This window comes from Tyto alba, unplaced genomic scaffold (genome assembly GCF_018691265.1).
Source record: "Tyto alba isolate M040663 unplaced genomic scaffold, T.alba_DEE_v4.0 Super-Scaffold_17, whole genome shotgun sequence".
NCBI classification, from domain to species: Eukaryota; Metazoa; Chordata; class Aves; order Strigiformes; family Tytonidae; genus Tyto; species Tyto alba.
The window spans coordinates 8,150,109-8,167,678 of NW_024881279.1; the positions used below are offsets into that span (position 1 = coordinate 8,150,109).

The window sequence follows — 17,570 nt, forward strand, 5'->3', positions numbered from 1 at the left end:
CCCCCCTCCCCCCCCCCCTTTTTTTTTTTTTTTTTTTTTAATTATTTTCAAACGTAAGAACCAGCGCAAAGAATCCGAGAGCCACGTTTGCTTTATTGAAGGTCACTACACGACGTCAAGCAGTAAGGCAACAGTTGCCTGTCGGGAAGGGGCAGACAGAGGGGTGAGCACGCTGAGAAGTGGGGACAGATGAGGGACACACTGACACCTTTCCTATTGCCTACAAGCACCTACGGGGAGAGGGGGGGGGGGAAAAAACAAACCAAACCAACCAACCAACAAACCTCACCGAGCTAGTTAAACCACTCACAATATCATAAATTGATTCACCTTCTTGTTTTCTGTGAGAAATGGAGCGTTGAGGAGCAGGGGCGCCAGACGCCATCCCATCCCCAAAGGCTCTTCTTCACGTTAGTGTCGCAAGTGTAGCAGCTATTTTTGGCTACCGATGAGAAATCACGGCCAAAGGTTAAGCACTGGACAGGTAAAGCTGCAGCAGGCGCTAGCACTAGATGTTAACTACGATCTACAAGTCTTAAACTCATGCTGTACATCTGCGTGTAACCTACGTGAACTTGTAAACATGAGGCCTCACCGCACCGAGCCCCGCTGCGGGACGGAGGCTGCAAGGCTCGCCTTTGCCCAGGAACACCAAGGCAGGTTTTTGGGTGCTGCACCACGGCGTGCCCGAGGAGCGAGCAGCCTCATCCCGCCCCCCCATGCAGAGGGTTTGCAGAGCTACGGCACGAGTGTCTTGAGCAACGCAGCCGCGGCTGGGCTGGTATATTCACGCCTTTCCCAGCACATCAAAGCCCATCGGAAATGTTTAATGAAGGTCAATGTCTGAACTGGGAACACTCTGCAGGGAGAGTGATCTCATCTGTGTGCACGAAGCTACACAGTTACTGGTAATTCGGTATCCTGGATACACTGCTCTTAATTACTGATTTTAGCTTGGACTACAGTCAGAGTACACCCCAGATAAATTACCTTATGGACAGTGTATGCTAGTTAACGTATAACTGCCTGTCCACCTCTACACCTCCCTCCCACCCACCCTAACTGGAAAAAGACAAGAGTACGAGCTCCAACAGCCTCTGTAGTTTTGTGTACACCAGACCTAAATCTTAACTCTCCAGGTTTCATACTCAGATCGCTACCCCTATTAAGATGTTAATTGATCTGCCTGGCAGCCCCTCCGGAGCATCCCCGCCTCAGTCAAAAGCTGGAGCAGAACCTGTATTCCCAGCTCACAGCGCATCATGCTACCACATCCACCTGTGACATGGCGGGCTGACAGCAGGCCTGCTTGCCAGTCAGATCCATTAGCACTGCAGTGCAATATGTTTTGAGTTTAAAGGCAAACTGATCATTTTCTTTGTGAAAACAGACCTATCACCTCAGCTAAGCAAGCTACGTATGCCAGAGCGGTAGGGTTGTATGTTCCAATTCCCCACAGCTGAGGTATCCTATGAGGAAGCAGAAAACCAAAAGACAGCATCGTGCTGCTGCCAGTAACTTGCCAATAATGCAGCAGTCACGGCCACCTCCTAAAAGGTCTGTTCAGGAAGGGTTTAGCTCTGTGTGAAAAAGTTGTTGTTCACTATCAAGTATGTAACATATCAGGTTTGTGTGCTGACATGAAGAAAAAAAACAATACGGGTTCTTTTCTGGGGATAAAACCAAATTCAGGCAGGTGTAGTGCCAATCTGGAGAAAGCGAGATCTTTCTCTGTGCTGAAACACGTGCTGCGAGTTAAAACTAGCCTGTGGCAGTGTGGGGAAGCAGAGCGGCAGTCAGTGGGCACTACGACAAGAGGAGAGAGAACAAACCATCCCAAACCACAGCACCCTCAGCCACCTCCTCGCAGCCCGGCTGGGGCCCGTGGCGCACACCCACACATCACACGGGAGCTCTCGCAGAACATTTCACCAGGTGCTCTGACTGTGACAGTCCGTCCTGCGGCCAGCCGTCGGGGCGCAAGCGTTGGGAGCGTTTATGGGAGCACTGGACCGAGGCTGAGCTCCACGTGGTGGGTGAGCCAAATGACCTCAGAAGTATGATCGCCTTCCTCGCAGGGCCGGATTGGAGCAGCGAGGTTTTTAAACTCGTGCTTCATCTTGAAACTCACGGTCACTTCGCCCTCTTCTTTCTGGGGGGTGACCTTGATGAAAACTCCTACCTTATTGGCTTTTCTGAAGGCAATAACACTGCAGGGCAGAAAACAAAAGAACGCTGGGTCAGCCAAGCTCTCCAACAATTGTTCTGAGAGATTTATTCTGACACCATGTAAGAGGGATGCTCAGTTTACAGCCCGTGGGCTGAATATGCCCTGCCAGAACAGCTGCCCTAGTTCGTAGCTTACTCCATGCTGCTCTTTTTGCAGGGGGCCCACAGCCCCTCCTGCCTCACAATCAGAACGTGGGTACCCCCCTTTATGCTGACTGCTGCTGGAACATCCATCAAACAAAACATGCTACGGGCGTTGTGGAGCCATAGTACACAGCTCAAGTTACTCTGTAAGAGGCTGCAGGACGTATTCCATTTTGAAGGCTGGAGGCAACTCTGTTACACATCGCTACCATGAACCCTCTGCTTGTGAAGGGAAGGATTACACAGGGTATTCCTGGAGAGAATTAGTACCTCCACCTCCAACAGCACATCTTGCCTCAAAGGGAACAATGTCTCCTGAACAGTACAAACCACAGGCAGAAAGGTTTGCATTGCTGATCTCCCCCAAAAAAATCACCATCACCACCCCGCCCCTGCCAAAGAACACCTGAAAAAAAAAAAATCAAAACATGCTGAAGTCAGAGAGGAGAGCAAGTACTTGGTTGAAGTGCCAAGTTTTTAAGGGACAGGATCCCCACAGACAGACAACACTCACTCAGGATCATCTTGGAAGTCTTGAGGCTCTGCTAGCTCATCATATTCCGCCGCAGCATCTTTGCCAGCCAGAATAAGCTCCTTGGGAGGAACTGCCACCTGAAACAGAGCACAAAGAGAAGCCTTTCAGCACTGATCACCACCTACACTGTGAGTAGGAGAGCTCCTTCCCCTTCTGCTTTACTATGGTTTTAAGAGAAAAGTGATTCATCCTCATCTTTCCTGTGCTCCAGTACTGCCTGGATACTACTCTACCAGTGAAATCATGTATTTCTCCCTAGGGTTCTGGATCTCAGTGAACAGACAATTTCAAAATACTTTATAGGCTGATGTTTATATTGGTGATTGTCATTTAAGGCTGAAGGAGGAAAATGCAATAGTCAGCAGGGACTGAAGGACATATAAAAAGTGTGACACGTGGAAGGATAAATGGGAGTGGAAAGCCTTGGAAGAGGCCTGGGCTCACACAGCAGGAGGGTACAGGACCTTGGCAGTGCTGTTGACGTTGTCAGGGTCTCCCTCCTCGCACTCCAGCAGTGTGACATGTGTGATGTTCTCCACTGGATTGGTCAGAGTCAGAAGGACTTGGCTTTCCTGGGGAGATTCAGGAATCACAGTTCAAGAATCAGTTACTCTAAAATTCATCACTACTGTTAGCACCTCCATCTTCTGTGACTGATCAACACCTTCAAAAATTGCATCACATACACTCAAGAGATGTATAGTGAACACCCCCAGTCTGTAAGAAAGGTGCTGATACCATGCAGTGCTCTTTCTTAATATAAGAAATATGTATCTTTGGAATCTAGCCAAGATCTCAACTCCACACCTTTTATTGTTCAGATATTGGCATGTGCCTGTGATGCCAGACGTCACACTGCACACTAATCTACTCATGCAGAGTGACAAGCATATGCAGTGTTATTCCAACCACTCCCTTAAACCTTGAACCCTCTCTAAATGGAGTGAGCAAAGCCCTCAGGCAGCAGTCATCACACCATGTCATCTTCCAAAAAGATCCCACATCCACACCTCCCGGCTGTGTCTCACCCTAAGATATTTCTGGAAAAAAGTACTGACCTTCATGTAGCGCAGATTGGGAATAGACATGATTCTCACTTCCGGGATATAGTTACTACAACAAGAACAAAGCAAATAACCATGATGGATTGTACTGCTGTCTATAACCAACCTCCTGAAGTACAGGAATGTCTTCACAGACATCCAGCTAACTTGTTCAAGGGTATTAGAGCTTATCTTACATTAAACAGAAAAATGTGCCCTTTTGCTATATAAGCCTAATCCTACAAACTCCTGCTACTGTGTGGGGCTGGCACAGGTGCAATGTCTTTTTCAAACTGCTGAAATCTTCAGCATACATTTTAGAAGATCAGGAAGCAAGCCTACTACAGGTAAGATGAATAAATTAAATAAGTGATTATACCATCCTAAGAGATGATGCAGTCATGCAAGAGGTCAGATAAAGAGTATGAAATAAATGAATATAGAAGCCATTAACTAAGCATAGGTAGGTGGCTGTTCTCCCCAATCCCCATATCTCACTTACACAGCAACCAGCTGGATCTTGAATTTGATAGATGTTGGATTGAATTCTGGTTTGCTCAGGTTATGTTCACATTTCTAGACACAAAGACATTTTAGTCAGCACCAAACGACAGCACCCAATGACAGACCAAAGAATCAGAGCTGCAAGCACTGTGCCACTAGCCATGACGTTACCGGCCTCTAGTACAGCGTACACAAAAACTACCTTGGGGTGTATGTAGCCATAGCCGTGTCAAGCTACTCATACTTCAAAAATGTCATATCCAGAACTATCACTGCAGTATCAGAAACAAAGGATTTGGAGACAGGCTTTAAAACACCTGACACTCACTGACTGCAGCAGGAAGAAGGCACAAATACCTGCAGGCCTTACATTCCAGAATCCCTTAAAAAAAAACCAAACAGCTGGAACTCAAGACTGATCTCCTCACAGGTTACTCTTCAAATACAGGCTCTGTCTGACATTACTTATTTCTGAGAAAATATCCTGCATTCTGCATATTAAATACTTATAAGAATATTGCTCTGTTACTCTGGGAACTAGACAAATATCCCTGCTTCACTGAGAAAGGAACTTTTTGAAGACCATACAGTAAGCCAAGAGCAGAACGTGGATTTAATTCTTGTCTATCTTCACTTTCCAGACCTGCTTTTCTTTTCTGAAATATCCCCTTTCTACCTTTGCTTTACAGACATCTTCAGTATCCTGAACTGCCTCTCACTAATATCTTGTTTGCTGACTTGATTTTATCTTTAGTAATAGCAGAATTCTGACTGTATTGGCAGCCTTTTCTGATTCCTTGGCTACGCAGAGCACACAGACCCTTATGCAAACCCACCTTTGTCTCTTTATACATCTTTGACAATGTACCTCTTTCACAATCTTCATCACGTCAGAGATGTGACAGCCTCCCTCATGCCCTAGTGCTATTACTAGTAATTTGGTTGAGAATTTTCAAACAGGAGCATTTGAACAGCTTCTTTTTAAAAGAAATACACAGCCCATTTCCCACAACCCAAGTTCTATGAGGTTAGAAAAAAAGCACTTTTTTTGTATTTAATTACCTACCCGACAGCGCAGTGAACGCTTGATCAGGAGGTGCTTATGACGTGGGTAGAGCTGGGAAGCACAGATAGGCTGGAAGTCAGGCTGCAGCAGACGCTGCCGCAGAGTCGTCACTGGGTGCACAACAGAAAGGAAGACCAAATTAATGTCTCAGCCACTGAAACTTGAGCTAGACTGTACGTATGTGCTGGCCTAAGAGCAAGTGTGCTGCACAGACATGCTACAGTCTCTAAGAAACTGAATTTCACCTGCACCCAATAACTCAAAAGCCACTGGCAAGTATCACTGCTTCTAACAGTGAATGAATGGAAGGTATGAGTTGTATAGAGAGCTGACCTGACTGAGCACAGCAATGAGAGCAACATCAGTGCCAGCCCAGAAGAAACAGGGGACCCTTACCTCCCTTTAAAGCTCAGCTGGGGTGGAAACAGAATTCTGTAATCATTCAGAAAATAAGTTCTTTCCCCCCAAGGGCAAATGAGTTTTCATAGCTTTGTTACCCTCACAGCTGGGTGCTGCACAAGTACAGTATACAGCTTCTCAGCCAGGATTTTCCATAACTCAGACTCACGCATAGAATTAGTGACTGCATAGTTCCCGAGGCAAGGAACTCCCAGTAGCCAAACTTCCCATGGGTTTCTCCCAAAAATCCAGGCTCCTCACTGTTCCCAGTGTGTAAGAGGCAGGGAGCCACCTGGCAGCCTTTCCCTCACTGCGGAGAACCACAGAAGTTGCCTTCTTTATCAGCACCGTACTCTCACAATGCTGACAGTCTCAGGAGAAAAGGTGACCAAGATGATCTACTCCTTTCCATAAACCTTTCATGAATTAATTAACATTGGCGGACTTTGTAGGCCTGCAGGACCACCAAGAACATCTGTCCTACTTAGAGCCACCTCAGCAGGAAGTCCACATTGCTTCCTGTACCTGCTGTTTTATCCCATTCGCTCAGTTTCATTGACCAATTTACAATTTCTGTGGTTAAATCATGAGTCAGCTAAATAACTGGCAAGTATACACAAGCTGTTCCAAGCTGATGTCAAAGAAATACGCAATTGTTACTTAATAGGTCAGTTTTGGTTCCAACTCCCCAGCAGCTCAGCTACTTCCTTATTTCCTGCTATTATTGAAAAAGAACATCAGCTCTTTTCTCCATCCAAAAGTTGACACTTCACACACAGAGAATTTAAGGTCAGCAAGAAAATGAAACAACCGTTAAGAGGCCTGACGTATCTGGCTCAGAGCTTTCCATGTACAACATGAAGCTGAGGCTGCATTCAAAGTTAGCATTTAACTAGTCACAAATTTCCAACCATTTCAATCCCTGCATAAAAATTACTAAAATCTCAGGCCATTGGGAACCCTGCAGACAAGTTTCCAGGCACTGCCCATGTTATAAAATGTAAGAGCAAAAAGTAACTGAATATTAAGGTGTTACCTTCTGTCAGATTGATTGGTCTTGTGTAATAATCCTCAGGAAGAGGTTCCACTTCTTCCACTGCATCAGCTGGCTCAATCTTGATCTCCTTCTGGTCCTCTCCTTCTTTCAGGCTGAAGCAAAGTGAGGGACAACTCAGTCATAAAATACAGCACATGTGCTCTAACAGACAGCAATAGCAGTAACTGCATTATAACACAGAAGACACTGAGAGCTGAGATTGCACGACAATACTAACTCCACAGAGATGTGAGCAGTCACTTGTTTCTCTTAGGAGAAAGCAACGCATCCGGAGCTGCTGCACAGAGATGCCCAGTGATTTGACATCTCTCTAACACTCCAAAGAAGAAAGCTCCTTTCACTGCTATCTGCTAATATGTTCATCATCTTTCTGAAGTTGCTCTCTCGCCTACACCTCCTATCCTTTCCACAAAGGTAACCCCGAGCCCAAGACTCACGAGAGTCCAGCGAGGGCACTGATCGGTGCTCCGGGTCTCTGCCGTTGAAGCCTGGTTCCAAGGCCATATTTGTCCTACAAGAAAAAAAGCAACTGTCAGCTTCAGGTCTGCTTCCTGCCAGGACAAAAAAACCTGCTGCAAACTCATCCTCTGAGCTGCATGACAAGCATAGGGAGACAAGCAAAGGAAAGCAAAAAAGGAAAGGTATTCAATGCTTCCCCAGATTTTTTTTTTTTTCCTGCTCAGACTGTTAGTAAGAAGAAAGCAATTACCACTGCACTGCAGATGGGGAGAGACAGATGTATGCAGCTACCGCTTACAAAGCTTTTGCTCCTTCCTCACATCACCAGCCTGCACTACTGACACATTTTCCCTTGATCTTCTTTTCAGAGCAATTGCATGTCAAGTAGTGCAGAATGAGAGCTCAACTGCCAAAAGAACTAGGTCGATGTGGGTATGTATCCATCTGAAATGCTCTGTAGCACTACCAGAAGCAGCTGGAAGGTTCAGCCTCCTACAAACCTTGTTACCTACAGGTCTCTCACCAGGCACCACCATTCAGCAGGAACAGCTGAGCTGCTCCTCAGCTTTCTATTGCTGAACTGTACACAGGGTGCTTGGAGGCAGAAATCTTCCTTCTGGGCAGGACCGAAAACCTGAATTCTCAAATGAGGAATCTCAGCATCAGCCTACCCTGGTGATTTTTCAAGGATCAGAAGATTAATGTTAGTGCTATTTGCCTCAGGCAGACAGATGGCTGCGTCTCAGCCAAGCTTTGTGAAGGACTGCTTTTCAAGTGTACATTATTTACCCAAAGACATTGCCCTTTTTGTAACCTAACAAAAAATATCTTTTTTGTAACAAATGTTACCCTCTAACTAGTTAACCTTCACGTGCATTTGTTCTAGGCACATCCAAGTCAGAGGCCCTAAGGCAAGCTGAAGAGTAGAATCTGTTATTCCCCTTCATTTGGTACCATGAGAGCTTTAACACCAGCAGAAACTGTGAAAAGACTTACCACTACGTGTATAGTGTGTTGCTGTGGAGAGCGCCCAAAATAGCAGCAGGTAGCAACGGAGACAAAAAATGCAGCCATAAGACACAAGCAAGGGCACAGAGCAAGCACAGTTAATTGAGAAGTAGCAAGCATATGCAGAGTCACCCAGCTAAACAAAGTAAGCATTTACCTGCCAGTTACAATAAACAAGTCACTCAGGCCACAACCAAGTCTTAAGGTTATTTTCAGTTGAGACTTAATGCAGAAAAGTGCCAGACAATCCTGATCAGTTACCAAGCTGTGGTATGTAGCTGTCCTGAGAAAGAACTACCACTGGTATTGTCACTGCGGTTGCACTGCATTTCACTGCTGAATAACATACTCCTTTGCATGGCAAGTGTAAACCCTTCTGGCATTATCAGAGGGGACTGACTGTTAGAAAGAGAGGCATTGTAATACACAATGGGTGTAAAACTACTCGTCCCTAAAGAAACTCATGTGCCCTGGCACATTTTCTTCACATTGTTCTCAATTAAAAAAAAAAAAAAAAAAATGAGCAGCCCTATCGTGTTACCAACTATCTAATCTTTCAAGCTGAAGCTGTTGCGCATCACTTCTCCTGCTCTGAGAACACTGTACTCCCAGCTCACCGAAAAGGCCAGGGGCATGTAGTTTCTGCGTCGCACCAGCTTCTTCCGATCTCGCTCGATCTTCTCCTTCTGAGCCAACTGCTGGTAGTACTCAACCAGTTTGTTAATCTGGAGGAATGAAAAGGAACATATACCCAGTGAATAGGGAACAAATGTCAGACCAGCTGCCATATTTGTTTGTGAAGAAGCTGGGGTTCCTGCTACTTGTTTCACTCTGTTCTTAGTACTAGCTGTATTTTGAAGGATGTACATTAAAAAGCCTCTGTGACTTAACCCACACTGTGGGTGACAAACTGACCCTCCTTGGGGAATGACGTCTATTGGAGAGCAACATACAATTCTCACTTTGCAGTCTGGCAACTGAGACTTTGTTCACGCATTTGCCATGACTGGACAGAGTAGTGTCACGTGGCCAAAAATGAGCAATTTGCATTAGTGGAGCAAACAGCATCTTCCCCCCCACCCCTGAGGCTGATCACATTTAGTGCAGACCCCCAACTGGTGACAGAGAAGGATAGTAAAGGTGCAATTCTGTTTTCCAGATCCTAGACATGCTCTTGGTTGGAAAACAGCTTTTGTTCACATACATACGCAGCATACTTGTTGGTGTTGTTTTAACACTATTAGATATGATGTTTGCTAATGAGTTTCTTCTGAAAAGAAGATTTTATACTGCGGCATCCATGGGAGAGCCTCTAAGAGGCTTTCCTTCCATTGAATTCAGTCAAGGTGCAGATTAGGAACTGGAACTGGTATCTGAAGGATTATATAGATGCAGAAAAAAAATGATTGAGAGGACCTGGCGCCTCTAACAGCTCTTTCTAGCTGATTCATCTCAGCCTAAGAACAGCCTTCCCCTTCACTCACCCTCTGTGTGTGAGGATTCTCCGGCTCCTGCCAGCCACCACTAGCTGCACAAGAAAAGAGAAAAAAGCCAAACTCCTCAAAAGAAGATTTCCAGACTCCACACAGAAATCACATCTAACACCCAACTATCTTGGTTTTACTCATGAAATATGACATTCCCTATTTCTGCTACACTTAACGTTGCAATTCCTTAAGTTCATGCCTACACAAATACACAATTCTGAAAGCTTTTCACAAGCAGTTTTGGGCTGAAGGCGGTTCACCAGCTTTTATACTCTGCTTTTAAACAACTGCTGTTTGAGACATACTCAGAACAGCACCTAAGAGTTACTTTAGCACCAGGTACATAAGTTTACAAGAGCTCTTAATTCTGGCTGCCCATGTCCCTGCATCTTCAGCTCCCAGTTTTCAGTCACATCAACACTGCTTGGTCTACTTGGCCCCATTTCTGGAGTCCAACAGGTATTTTCTGCCTGTCTTATGCACCAAGAAATAGATGAAAGCTTTATTCCAGTGCTGTCACGAAGAGAAAAACCAAGTACAAACATACTAGCAACTCTGGAATAAGCCAAAGTGAACATAAGTGACAGAAAATAAATTAGATGTTTACATTATCAAGACTGAGCAGCTTCAGAGACTCTGAAGGTACACAAACAATATCTCAACCATGGTGAGAACGCACCAACTGAAAAAGCCCCTCATTTGACAGGTTTCTCGCTAGTCAGGTACCATCAGCATGGAAGTGGGTCACACGTTCCATTAACTCATCTCAGCTCTGCAGATGAGACTTCAGCAACAAACCATTTTCCTGTGAATTCTGAACTGTGACTCAAAACCTAGACCGATATGATACATATCATACTGCCAGAAACTAATTTGGTTATCTGTTACCTTCAAAACATATACTGGACTTCTGCTGTCACTCAGTTTTCTGTCTTTGACTGTCACTTACCAACAGACTTGTCCGCCATGCCAACGTCCCGGGAAGTCCAGCGGCAAAATCCACAGGCCAAGTAATAAGCTTTTTTCATGGTAGTCTTTGCCGGGTCATCAGGGAGCGGAGCAGGAATGCTCGTGGCCCGGGTGGAAAGGGTGTGCATGCAGCAGGGGCAGTCAAAGCAGTTAGCACACCTGTAAAGAAGAGGGTCTCTAAGGCAGTGCTCTGACAAGGGTCCCAGGCTGAGGAAAACGCTCTCAACAAGCAAATCAAGAGTAAAACAGACCTTACACAACAGCATTAAGGAAAAGGGGCAACAGAGCCATCAATGGGAACAAGAGGGGTTCAGAGTCAACATAAGAATAGCAGCAGTGAGAAATACTGGGTGATACTAAAAAACTCTTTGTATTATGGGAGCAGGTAATCAAAAAAACTAAAACATGAAGAGCACATGATATATCGCGGAAAGACACTTATTCCCCAAAACAGACTAAAAGGTAACAAGAAGCGATGTAATTTTTGAAAAGAGTTTCAGACACACATGGTCAGGTGTTAAGGAAGGAGCTGTTTAAAACATGGAGTCTTATGAAAAAAGCCAAAGCAACCTTACCTATTCTTTTTCAGCTTGGCTTCAGCTGAAGGCATGTTTTCCAGGCAGCTGGGGCAGTAGTGAGAGTCCACCTGATGAACAAGACAGTCACATCAAACTTCCTGGCACGCGTTTGTCTAGACAGCTTGCTCGCAGCAGCCTGAAACTCTGCCGCGTAGTTTAACAAGGCTTTGTGTCTGGCAACAGACAAGCGAAGACAGGGAAGACTTGAGACATCTTTTGGTATCTGAAATCTTAGCCCATCTCAGCCAGATTTTGACCTTTAAAAATGTAAGTCAGGTTTCTTAAGTCACGATAGATTAAACTACTCTGCCTAGTAAAAGGGAAAAGGACAACTAGGTGTTGACCATCTGCAGTTATCAGAATTTAAATTTCCAACTTGAACAACAGGTTTTAATATATTATTTTCCATTTATACTTAAGTTTACTCTGCTCTTGTAGTTACACTAATCAGATACACATATACTTCAGAAAACACTCTGTATTTGTCTGCTGTCACAAACTAATTTTGTCAATTAAAACAGTAGAAAGAAGGGGGTCCCCTTCTTGAAGGGAAAAATTAATCAATTGTTAAACATGGAAATGCACAATGACTACTCTTGGCACACTATAGCAAGTTCATGGCAGATGCAGCGTGGTGACAAATCTATTTTCTACTCTTTAGAGCCTTTAATGTTTCCAAAGAGATAGCTCTCCCGAGATCTGGGTTGCACAGTCATTCTCTGAAGGTTTTTCAAATCTTATCATAATTTCTTAATTCACCCAGACTTCCACAAAATCAATGTTACCAATTTCATTATGGCAACTTGTGAAGTCACACGAGCAGCCCCGGGCTCAAGGCTTGCCCGTGGTCTAGTGCTCCTGGCAGGCCCCACACACCAGCAGTCTGATGATAAACTGCAGCTTGAGGTTCCAGCCATTCCTGGACAAAGAAGAAACCCTCCACAGCTGAAATCTCACTGCATAACTCGGTGGGGAAACCTTGTCCATGTGGAAATAACCTCACACCAAACCCCCTCAACCCCGACTCCATTCTCAAAACGAGCTCTGCCACACCTGCCCTGCCGGAAGGTGCGGGTTCTGTTACTGTGACTGCTGCGAAGGCCAGCACACCTCGGCAGCAAATCTCGCCCACGGAGGGGCCGCTCCCACGCAGCGCGGCCCTAAGCAAGGCAGGCGGCACATCCCCCTGTGAGGGGAAGCCGCCTGTCGCGACAGCTCCCTCCCCTAGGGCGCGCACCTCAACCAATCACAGCCCGGACTCCGCCGACGGACAGGCGCACCGAACCAATCCAACGCAAGGCACCGCCCCTTCCCTCATCCGCTGCCAATCACCCCGCTCCATGGAGGCACTGCTGTGCCCACCCCTTAGCCGCAACAACAGCCAATAGCAAAGCAGGTAGCCAGTGAGCGGCAGGAGAGCCACCCAATCGATGCGCGCAGGGAGGGCGACGCCCCGCCCCGTTCCCGGCCGGGCGGCGGGCGCGGCGCGGCCGGGCCGCTGTTACCTCGTGTGAGACGCACTCCAGGGAGCGGAGCTCGCTGCAGTACCGGCAGAAGTACAGCTGCGACAGCGGCGCCCGCATCTCCTTCTCGCCGCGCACCAGGTACAGCACCCGCTCCGACTGCAGCAGCGACGCCATCTTGAGAAGGGGGCGGCCGCCGTGCCGCCGCCGTCAGACGTCACCGCGCCGCCCCGCCCACGTGACCCCTGCGGGACGGGGCGGTGGCTGCGGCGCGTAATGGCGGCGGCGGCGGCGCGGGGGGGGGGGGGGCCTGGCGCTGCCCGCCCACGGGCTTTCAAGGCTCTCACGCGCTCCTCCCGTTTGCTTTCCCCGAGCCTTTGCCGCCCACGCTCCCCTCTGAGCCCGCGAGGTGCCAGACTGACTCGCGCCCCAAAGGTGGTTTCTCATTAGCCTCTCGGTCGCTAGGATGGGATCCCAACAAAAACAAACAAACAAACAAACAAACAACCCCCACCCCTTCCCTGCGTCGTGGGATCAGCAGAAAAGTGTGAGATCTCTAGATGTGATCTCAAGCACAAATCCAGGCTGGGCGAGGAGCGGGTGGACAGCAGCCCTGTGGAGAAGGACTTGGGGGTGTTGGTGGATGGAAAACTGAGTATGGCCCAGCAATGTGCGTTTGCAGCCCAGAACCCACCCGTGCCCTGGGCTGCACCCGGAGCAGGGTGGGCAGCAGGGCCAGGGAGGGGATTCCCCCCCTCTGCTCCGCTCTGGGGAGACCCCCCTGCAGCGCTGGGGCCAACTCGGGGGCCCCCAACAGCAGAAGGACACGGAGCTGCTCGAGCGGGGCCAGAGGAGGCCACGGAGATGCTGGGGGGGCTGGAGCAGCTCCCCTGGGAGGCCGGGCTGAGAGAGCTGGGGGGGTTCAGCCTGGAGAAGAGAAGGCTTTGGGGAGACCTTCGAGCGGCTGCCAGTGCTTAAAGGGGGGACAGGGAAGGTGGGGAGGGAGTCTCGGTCGGAGGGTGTAGGGATAGGATGAGGGGTAAGTTTTAAACTTAAAGAGGGCAGATTTAGATTAGGTATAAGGAATAAATTCTTTCCTGTACAGGTGGTGAGGCGCTGGCCCAGGGTGCCCAGAGCAGCTGTGGCTGCCCCCTCCCTGGAAGGGTTCAAGGCCAGGTTGGACGGGGCTGGGAGCACCCTGGGCTGGGGGAAGGTGTCCCTGACCATGGCAGGGGGGGTGGGACTAGATGATCTTTAAGGTCCCATCCAACCCAAACCATTCTATGATTTCTATGCTGTGCTGCACTGTGTCCAGAGGGCAGAGCTTGCATTAGCAAACCACACCGGTTTGCTTCTAGGCATGCTGCCCAAGCATCCATCATGCCACGGCCCGTGGCATCGCTCACCCCTGTATGCCTGTCCCCACAGGGCCCTCGCCTGCCGCTTGCCTGTGAGGCTCCAGAGGAAACCCCTGCCCACAACCATCTGCTGCTGCCGCTTGTGATAAGAACCCAGTGTGCTTCTTATCTGAAAGCAGCAGCTGGAGGGGGACGTGCTGCTGGAGTGTCAGAGAAGAGGCTGCCCACCAGCTGCCTGTGCGCTGCTCCCAGGGGAGCAGGGAGCTGTGTGCCTGAGAAGTGCCCGGAGGCCAGGGGTGTCTGAGAGCATGTGGTGGTGGTTTTCCTCACCAGGACTCCAGCAGGTTTCCCAGGAGAGGCAGCAGTGAAGGATGGAGTGCATGGGTCCCACTGTGGGTGACACTGGTCTTGTGCCCCAGCAAGAAAATCAGAACATCCCACCCCATCAGAACATCACCGGCGGAGCAGAATATTCCACTGGGCAGCAGGAACGTCGTTCCCAGCGGGTGGGCTGAGGTCTGCCACCTCCCTAGAGATCCTCTATGCCCATGTCTCAGTGCATCAACCCTGCCCCAAAGCCTTGGGGAGTGCTGGCTGGCCCCTCGCTGCTGGGGTTCTGTGGAGGCTCTTGGTGTTTTGGTTTTCCCTCCTGCCCTGGGCGTCGGAGGCAAGTGGGCACATGTGATCCTTTGCTGTTGCTGAGGCAGGAGGGGAACGGGCCAGAGGAAAACCCCTTTATTAAGCTGTTGTGCTGTGAAATGTCCCCACCATGCTCTCCCCCGGCACCTGAAACCTTCGGGTTTGGCCCCAGATGGTCTCCCCCGGTGGGACGCTGTCCTGGGGGCGGGGAGCATGAGTGTGTGTGGGGGGGGTGCTGCTCTTGCTTTATCCCGGTGAAGACAAAAGATCCTGCGTGCCCTCCCCTCCCCTTTCCTCCCCTCCCCCGCCGCCCCCCGCGGGCCGGGCCGGGCGGGGCCGGGCGGAGGCTCCGTCCCCCGGCGGGGATCCCGCCGCTTCTCGCCGGAGCCGGAGCCGGAGCCGGAGCCGGGCAGCGCCTCAGGTAGAGGGGATGCGGGGCGGGCAGGGCGGGCAGGCTGCTGCTAACACCTCCTCCCCTCGGCGGGGGCTCGTCCCCCCCATCCCCGGGCTGCCCCGGTGGTTGCGGGGGGGGGCTCAGCCCGGTGTTCTCGGCCCCCCGGCGCGGTGGAGGGTGGCTCTGCGGGACCCGCGCAGGGGTGGCCGAAGGAAAGGCAGCGAGGAGAGGTGCTCAGTCCCGACCCCGGCTGCTAATTAAGTTATTAACTCCGTGATTCAGCAGGAGGCACCGCGGGGCGGGGGTGGGGGGAGCGAGGTGCGATACCCCGAGGCGAGGGGGGCTCCGGTTGTCCCGGTCGCATCGTTTCCCCATCCGATAACCCACTCGTGAGGGACCGGTGGGACACCTGGTTGTGGCTTTGCTTTATCAGCTCCTTTAACAACGGTAGCAATTAACAGGGAAGTTTCTCCCTGGACTTTTACCCAGCCGCATCAAAGCGCCCTGTAAGTCCTGTGGCTTCTTGAAAGAGCCTTTACCAAAGCCCTTTGCTCTCAAAGGAGCCTGAGACCAATGCTGGATGTGGCTGGATGTGGTCTCCTTGGAGAGAGCAGCAGGGTGTTCAGAGCAACGGGGGGGTTTCTGGCTATGGGAGAGATGGAGGGAGCTACCCCATCACCCCTCTGCCTCTCCCTTGCAGGATGGACCTCCCTGTCCCTGCAGGTCCTGCCGCCCTCCCCAAGCACATCCTGGACATCTGGGTCATTGTCTTGATCATCCTGGCCACCATCCTCGTCATGACGGCCCTGGTGCTCTGCCCGGCCACTGCCGTCATCATCTACCGGGTGCGGACTCACCCCACACGCAATGGCATCGTGTGAGGCAGAGGCAACGAGGGACAGCCAGCTTGCCAGTCAGGGGGTCACAGCTGTGGGACCCCACAGAGCCCGATGGGGCACCTGGAGAGCTGGGGATAGGCAGGAGCTGGGGTGGGCCAGCACCCAGATGCCTGTCCCCGTACCTGGTTCTTACTGGGTGAACCCACTGCTTCCTATTTACCCACCGAGCTCACGGGGACCATCGGGGAGATGCTGGCCAGGGCACCAGTGGGGAGACGTGTGACTTTGTGGACATGTCCAGCTAGAAACTACTCGCTCCCATGAGGCAGGCAGGCTGGTCTCACCTTCGCTGACGGCCCTGTCTCCTCCCAGGCAAGCAGCAAGGAGTGGAAATGCCTGGCAAAGTTATTTCTTCTTTGGAGTTCCAGCTGTTAGGGTGGTTGGGAAAGCAAGATAGATGTGGCTTCTGGTTGTGCATTCAGAGACTCGGCTAAAAGCATCGGTGACAGAGCCTGTCCTCACTGCACAGCTGGCACTGGTTTCTCCTTTGTCAGATATCTCCTGAAATTTTAGGAAAGCCCTATGAGGTGCTTGGTTCCTCTGGGTCTCATGGGGCAGAGAAGTGTGGGCAGCTCCTGCTGATGTCAAGAGCCCCCACCACTCCCCTGGCATGCCTGCCCTGTTAGGGGGGGTCTCTATGCCCCTCGCCTGGCAGGCAAAGTGAGTGGAGCAGAGGGGTTCGCAGTGGCAAGGGACCATGTAAGCTCTTACGTTTCCCCTTGCTACGAAATAAATCGATTTTATTCTACATGTGAGTGTGTCATGTGGCTCTGTCCACACTACAGATGGTGCACAGGATCTGAGATACTTTTCAGCCTCTCCAAAAGCCCTCCCAGCGCTGACCTGCACCACCTTCGCTCGAGGTCCCTGGGGTTCTTGCCCAGCTTTTGAGCCTGGTGGCCGTGTCCCCACAGGAGGCACACTACCAGCCCAGCCCTGCACTCCTGGAGTGCAAACCTGAATTTGGCTGCAATAGCAGCAGTGACTGTCAGGCAGTGAGTGGGAAGGATCCCCAGGGTCTTTCTGGCAGCGGTGATGACCACTTTTCTCCTGCTCGGGTGACCAGCATTGCTCCCCTTTGCCAGCCTCTCGTGGTGGGCTCTGGCATGTGGCAGGAGTCCTGGGGCTGAAACACTATCCAGGTGATTCACGGTAAGAAAGGTCATGACTAATGAGATGAATCAGTCTGGGATGTGGGGAAACACTATGGTGATGCTGGTGGGAATTGTTTAAATTCTCTGCTGGAAGGAGCAACCATGATGGGGCTCCATGATGTTGGAAGCCCTGAGTCTTATCCCTCTATGGCTTGTTCCATGACAGCCATCATTGGGTTTGCTTT

The 17,570-nt window shown here is 50.0% G+C and overlaps 2 protein-coding genes across 5 annotated transcripts; one reads left to right on the forward strand and one right to left on the reverse strand.

Annotated features, from left to right (window-relative positions):
* Positions 1–73: 73 nt before the first annotated feature.
* DCTN4 (dynactin subunit 4) lies at positions 74–13,179 on the reverse strand. Of its 2 annotated transcripts, XM_033006168.2 has the most exons (14): positions 12,984–13,179; positions 11,476–11,546; positions 10,881–11,059; positions 9,929–9,972; positions 9,062–9,169; positions 8,433–8,453; positions 7,415–7,488; positions 6,957–7,069; positions 5,522–5,631; positions 4,454–4,527; positions 3,967–4,021; positions 3,373–3,480; positions 2,888–2,985; positions 74–2,210 (listed from the first exon to the last, which is right to left on the reverse strand). In XM_033006168.2, exons 1-14 carry the CDS (start codon positions 13,116–13,118, stop codon positions 1,997–1,999), a joined length of 1,404 nt encoding a protein of 467 aa, XP_032862059.2. In that variant the 5' UTR covers positions 13,119–13,179; the 3' UTR covers positions 74–1,996. The 2 variants fall into 2 exon arrangements, with proteins under 2 accessions (XP_032862059.2, XP_032862060.2); XM_033006169.2 differs by lacking the exon at positions 8,433–8,453 and having other exon boundaries at positions 12,984–13,177.
* On the forward strand, positions 12,991–16,981 carry SMIM3 (small integral membrane protein 3). Of its 3 annotated transcripts, none has more exons than XM_042789995.1 (3): positions 12,991–13,082; positions 14,370–15,359; positions 16,033–16,981. In XM_042789995.1, the coding sequence occupies exons 2-3, from the start codon at positions 14,842–14,844 to the stop codon at positions 16,211–16,213; spliced, it is 699 nt and encodes a 232-aa protein (XP_042645929.1). In that variant the 5' UTR covers positions 12,991–13,082; positions 14,370–14,841; the 3' UTR covers positions 16,214–16,981. The 3 variants fall into 3 exon arrangements, with proteins under 3 accessions (XP_042645929.1, XP_042645930.1, XP_042645931.1); XM_042789996.1 differs by having other exon boundaries at positions 14,370–14,966; XM_042789997.1 differs by having other exon boundaries at positions 14,370–14,815.
* Positions 16,982–17,570: the final 589 nt, after the last annotated feature.